Genomic DNA, 6,244 nt, shown 5'->3' with positions numbered 1-6,244 from the left:
TAATTTTGGATTCTTATCTTAATTTGCTCAAAAAATTATTGATCTGAAACTTTATCGCAGCAAATGTTATCATCGAAGGTCTAGGATCTCTTAGTTTTCGATTTGGTATAATGAACCTCAATTCAACTTTGAAGAAGCGTGAAAAATCTGAAAAAGAAGTGTGTGGTGACGGTGGTTCAAGACTGTGTTGGGTGTCAGCTGGAGTTCATCTAAATTTTGAGGAGGAAAAGGGCATTCGATAGATTATGTTAGTCTTGAGATTATTAGATATAAATTAGGATTATTGGATAATAATAATATATCTGTATTAGAAAATTAAAAATTGATAAAATACCCACAAATGACAAAACTATTGAATTTTACATATTTGGATGAATTTTTTAAAAAAAAATCATTTTTTCATTTTTTATTTTTATATATTTTTTCGTCGGTCCGGTTTGGTTTTAAACCGCAATTAAAATTCTCAAATCTAAACCAAACCATTTTGACCGGTTTGATTTGGTTCAAAATCATTTTGTTGACCGGGTTCACGTGGCACCAAATCGACGATTTTTAAATTGCGATTTCAGTTCGATTTTCTGGTTTGGCGGTTTTTACTTACAGCCCTATAATGTTCAAGTCTTATCCTGTACAATGCAACCATAAAATTATTGAATCCCATTTTTTGTATTATTGTAATATCATCCAATATTACAAAGTTTGGATGTCTACAATCCGAGGACAATGAACTAAGTTCTCAAAATTCATAGCCACTTGAGTAATTTTCACTGGCTATTGATGAACTCCAGTCAAATATCCCAATAAAGTTTGCTGGCATCGAGCAGAAAAACTAAAATATATAAATAAACGAAGGACAGACAACCTTAAAATCCTATGTTTTCAGAATTTCTTTCCTGAAGATAAGGATCCCCCGACCCCAGTCCAAACATGTTTTCATAATCATGTGGCTTCACTTCGTCTTGAGCTAACGCAGTTCCCATTGGCACGAAAAAGTTACCCTTGGTTCCATTCCTGTCCCCTGCTGCATTGTTGCTGTAAATGATCGAATTCGATCCCGAACTGTGTTCAATGGAAGAAGAGTCCAGGCTCATGAGATTGTGCAACCCTGAATGTTGCAAGAAATTTTGTGCATTTCCTAGTTGAAGTTGATGAAGATCACGAAAACTTTGATTGACATCAGTATCTCGTCTTAGGTGGCGATAGGGATAAGATTTGTGCATACTCAGTGGCTGAGCTTGCTGGAAAGCAATGGCTGGCCAGCCGTGATTTGCGCTATAGCTATTAAGTCCATCGGTAAAAAGTGAACTCGGGTTTTCGTCAAAACTCCTTTGTTTATCTAGAGCCATTTCGGCATCCTTGAGGCGCTTTGCAGCACCTCCAATTGGCAATGTGCTGCTCTCCAGTATACTTTTGACATCGTATCTGTTTATTTCAAAATTAGTTACGGCATTTAATCCTCGAAATTTAATCACTGCAATGTCGTAGGCCTCGGCCGCTTCCTCCTGCGTGCCTGAAAATTTTAGAGGCTTCAACCCGACTATGATATCAAGTTGAACTACCTTAACTAAAAGTTCGAGTAGTTGGAGAGATAATACAATTATTTACTTAGCCTCTGTTAGGCAACTTTGTAAGTCATTTATTAATTGATCAAACTTCATTTTTATGCACTTAAGATTACTATCTACCTATCCAACACTCATTTACTTTTATAAGTTAAAGCGTTTATAAATTCTTCCCGAATGGAGGCTTAATTTAAATTGTCAAAAATCGAGACAAAATGCTTACTGAAAGTTCCCAAGTAAAGATCCTTGCTCTCAGCAACACTTCGAATTCTTGCTTGCCATCTACCATGCTGGTGGTGTCTGTTGATCGTAGATTCTATATCAGACTTACAATAAATTAAGTCTCGTTCTTAATAAATTTGGGGTCATAGTACAATCGTGCATGTCATTAAACAACATTCATTACGAAGTTTAAAGAGAAAATTTTCATTTCTCATTACCTTGTGACTCCTCGATAAATTGAAGCACCTCGAGAGAATCCACTACTCTTCCTGTATCAGAAACATAACCCTTCATATGATCAGTACATTAATTATGCGTTCATCCACTATTTTTTCCTCGTCGAATTAACTGTAGAATGTAGAAATTAATCTGAGTTGACCTTCTTAATGATGCTACATATTCCTGCCTCGTCATGTGCTTCATTTCCTCAATTTCTTTTTCATAGTTGCTCATCTGAGAATGTTCAAATATATGATTGAAAGATGAATTTTAAAATGATAAACCCTAAAACGAAAACTAGTGGATGAAAAATATACTCACGGGAAAATTTGTAGTTGTAGAAGTTCCCCAGTATTTTAATGCTGCTAAATCATAAGATCTAGCAGCCTTTTCTTCCTTGTCATAACCTCCTGAAAAATTTTAACCAAAAGAAAGAGGAAATTGATTTAAATTAATCAAAAATTTCTCAGTGGAAGCATACATTGAAGAAGGAAAATGAAATTACTTACCCAAATGAACTACAGAAAGATTGAATCCGCAGCCCCAACAAAAGAATAAACATATTGAGACAATAAAACCAGATTTAAAAACAAGAAAATAATTTAATATTTACAAATTAAAATTATTTGAAATAATATTGGCAGACAATTTATTCATACCTTGCCTTCCTTTCCGGGTCTGTCCCTCTCTTCTACAACTATTATCCCATAAATGTGCCTCATATCTGCCAGTCCATCTATGCCTGCACAAAAAGAAACCCTTAAGAAAAAACTTCTGGATTCACAAAAAAATTGGAGTCTGTTGCATGTTTCTTCAACCACTCTCTCTTTGAGAGGGGTTGGACAAAAAATAGGATTCATTTCATAACATTTGACCCTCGGAGTTGTCTATATAGAAAAAATATATAGTAGCATTTAGGTAAAAAAATAAAAATAAAACCTCTTTACACCGCGGTAGATAGATGTCCTTTGTCCAAATGTATCTATCGATTTCCTCGGTGCAGCCTCTGTTGCACCAGTTTGGCTATCAGGAGCATTTTTAAGCTGCTGTTCATCGTTATCAAACGTAGAACTCTCACCGTTTACAGTAGTAACTGGCAAACGGGTGCTTGACTGTGAGCCAGTTCTCATTGAAAGTGACAAAGTCTGTACAGTAGTACTAGTCATCGGTGGTGGTGGTAGCACCTTATTTTCAGCATTTTTACTATAAAACTAAATAAATAAATACATTTTGAATTTTTGGTTATAAGGTTAACCTTATTTTCAAAAATATCATACCAAACAAGTTTTGAGTATTTTGCAAAACGAAAATTGTAAATTACAAATCAAACACATCCTAAAATTTTTCAAATGGAAACCTATAAATTCCCATTTATAAAAAGACCGTGCGATGGAACGAATGTCAAGAATTAACAAACTTTGGGAGTGATTTTATCCCAACTTTAATCCCATTTTTTATTTTTGGAATTGTAGGTGGGTCCCATTTGTGCAGTAATATTGATTCAACAGTAAACATTTCATAAGAAACTCCCTTTTCTAATAAAAAATGAAATGAGATTTAAATTACTCATTTGTCATTCTACCTAATTCACGGCTCCCTTGCACCAACAATACATTGTATAGCGGCTAAATCTGCAAATTTATTTTGAATTTTCTCTTTCCAAACTGTGTCCAAAAAGGAAGGGAGGAAATTAACAAACATAATCTGCAAATTGATTTGAATTTTTTCTTTCCAAATTGACACCCTAAGTAATAGTCTCGTTTTAAATAATTTTGACTTTATTTTAAGTAATTTTTACCTCTTACTTTTTCGGTGCAACCTTGTTTTTAAGGAATTGTGACTTTTTTTATTAGATGTGAGAGTTTTTACATTTGATGTTTTAAACATTTGCACGTGACACTTTATTTTTTTAACCTTGTTTCAAATGATTGTAACCTAATTTCAAGTAATTGTGACTTTGTTTTAAATAACTGTGACTTCTGTTTTTCTGTTTGTGACATTTTTTCAAGCGGTAGTACCTTTATTTTAAGTAACCGTGATTTGGGTACCAAACTTTTTCTTGGCACGGATATCCTAAACTTATAGTTTACTTGCGCAGATGATCCTTTATGACAGATTCAAAGGACTATCATATTATTACTTTCAGTTAAATAAAAAAATAAAATAAAATAAAAACAAACTAAGAGATTAAAAAAGGCAAAAGAAAAGAAATTGTCATAGTAACAAGGGTTTAGCCTATATTTGCTAAAAAATGTTCAGTGACTAGAATGGAATATCTTAAAAGTTCGCTAAGGGAAATTTTAAAGAAAATATCTTTATAGTTTGGTAACTAAGAGAACATTTAAAGAGCTGTTATATTGCCACCAATTGATTATACAAATTTTTATTTGTACTAAAGATACTCATTTTATCCTCATTTGTATTTATTGTGTATATATATATACACACACACACACACATACATACTTGCGTTATATTGTCACATTCGTATCCCAATCTTTTAATAAAATATAACGTTTGGTTTATAGTGATGATTTTTGACCAAATATTGTATTAACATGCCTTGAAATGAAGTCAAGAATAAGATGTGTTAATATTATTTCCAAATAAGTCTTTTACGCCTTTATATTTTGAACAAAATCGTTATCAATGACAAGATGTGCTAAATAATGGAAGATTAAGATAATAAGAGTACCCAAAAAAAAAAAAAAACGTTAGATACATAAATATGACAAACAACATTTTGAAAATCTTTAATACCTTCAAAATGTCATAGAAAATAAAAAAATATGATTAAAATATAACCACCTGCATTTAAACTAGTCAAAACACAATGTTCTAGGGGTGTAAGCAGTCGGATTTTATCGATTTTTGACAAATTTTCAAACCAAACATTTAAACCGATTTGAGAAAAATCCAAACCTAAACCAAATCATTTTGAATGGTTTGAAAAAAACTCAAACCTAAACCTAATGGTTTGCTCCGGTTTTGTCGTATATTTTGTTGCTTGTCTACTTTTATATAATTAATTAATTGAATTCAATATATATTTATGTCTTACTAGCAATAAATCTAAAACAAACTAAGTTCCTATTTGAACTAAATTTTTGGGACAAAAAATGAAAATTTGGACCATTATTCCACAAATCCAGCCGCCTTTGATGACCCGCTGTTTCATGTGTGGGACTCAACATTCTCCTCAACAGTCAATTTTCTCATTATGATGATATGAAAAATATAGCTCAAGCAGGAGTTAAATATATCTATTATAAATTTAAATACTAACTAAATCAAAATGAAATCACAAAAAACTAAAACAGTTTTTTTCATTTTTATTCACATTTTTTTGGCTAATGACGATATAATAACATTACAATATAAGTCTACTAAACTAGATATAATGCCCAAAAAATATAATGATGTCCAACAAGACCTCGTGATCATCATGTTTAAAAAAAGAATACCGATTAGACGAAGAGAATAACCAACCACAATAATAAAGCAATTGTTTATAATATCTAAACATAACAATCATAGAAGTTTACTTTTATATGATGTTACGAAATGCATTTAATTTTAGATTCTTACCTTAGTTTGCTCAAAAAAATTATTGATCTGAAACTTTATTCGCAGCAAATGTTATCATCGAAAGTCTAGGATCTCTTTGTTTTCGATTTGGTATAATGGACTTCAATTCAACTTTGAAGAAGCGCAAAAAATCTGAAAAAGAAGTGTGTGACGTCGGTGGCTCAAGACTGTGTTGGGTGTTGGCTAGCGTTCATCTAAATTTTGAAGAGGAAAAGGGCATTCGATAGATTATGTTAGTTTTGAGATTATTAGATATAAATTAGGATTATTGGATAATAATAATAATAATAATATATCTGTATTAGAAAATTAAAAATTGACAAAAATACCCACAAATGACAAAACTATTGAATTTTACATATTTGGATGGATATTAAAAAAAAAATCATTTTTTCATTTTTTATTTTGATATATTTTTTTGCTGGTTCAGTTTTAAACCGCAATTAAAAGTCTCAAACCTGAACAAAATCATTTTGACCGGTTTGGTTTGATTCAAAATCATTTCGTTGACCGGGTTCATATGGCACCAAATCGACGATTTCTAAAATGCAGTTTCGATTCTGTTTTCCGGTTTGACGGTTTTTGCTTAGAGCCCTACAATGTTCAAGTCTTATCCTGTACAATGCAACCATAAAATTATTGAATCCCATTTT

The 6,244-nt window shown here is 31.8% G+C and overlaps 1 protein-coding gene across 2 annotated transcripts in view; it reads right to left on the bottom strand.

The window, feature by feature from the left end:
* Window positions 1-724: 724 nt before the first annotated feature.
* Window positions 725-6,244, bottom strand: part of LOC111384510 (AP2-like ethylene-responsive transcription factor PLT2) — a 7,212-nt gene continuing 1,692 nt past the window's right edge. Inside the window, exons 1-8 of one of the 2 annotated variants that reach the window (XM_023008790.1) lie at window positions 2,943-3,214; window positions 2,663-2,745; window positions 2,513-2,521; window positions 2,325-2,413; window positions 2,164-2,237; window positions 2,003-2,053; window positions 1,786-1,862; window positions 725-1,510 (exon numbers count right to left, since the gene is read on the bottom strand). In XM_023008790.1, the coding sequence (XP_022864558.1) occupies window positions 864-1,510; window positions 1,786-1,862; window positions 2,003-2,053; window positions 2,164-2,237; window positions 2,325-2,413; window positions 2,513-2,521; window positions 2,663-2,745; window positions 2,943-3,169 (1,257 nt within the window). In that variant the 5' untranslated portion in view covers window positions 3,170-3,214 and the 3' untranslated portion in view covers window positions 725-863. Of the gene's footprint in view, window positions 1,511-1,785; window positions 1,863-2,002; window positions 2,054-2,163; window positions 2,238-2,324; window positions 2,414-2,512; window positions 2,522-2,662; window positions 2,746-2,942; window positions 3,215-6,244 lie in introns of those variants that run through there. The other variant, XM_023008791.1, reaches the window with a different exon arrangement.

This window comes from Olea europaea, unplaced genomic scaffold (assembly GCF_002742605.1).
Source record: "Olea europaea var. sylvestris unplaced genomic scaffold, O_europaea_v1 scaffold293, whole genome shotgun sequence".
NCBI lineage: Eukaryota > Viridiplantae > Streptophyta > Magnoliopsida > Lamiales > Oleaceae > Olea > Olea europaea.
The sequence above is the reverse complement of the archived record's forward strand: the minus strand, read 5'-3'. Positions and strand labels throughout refer to the sequence as shown.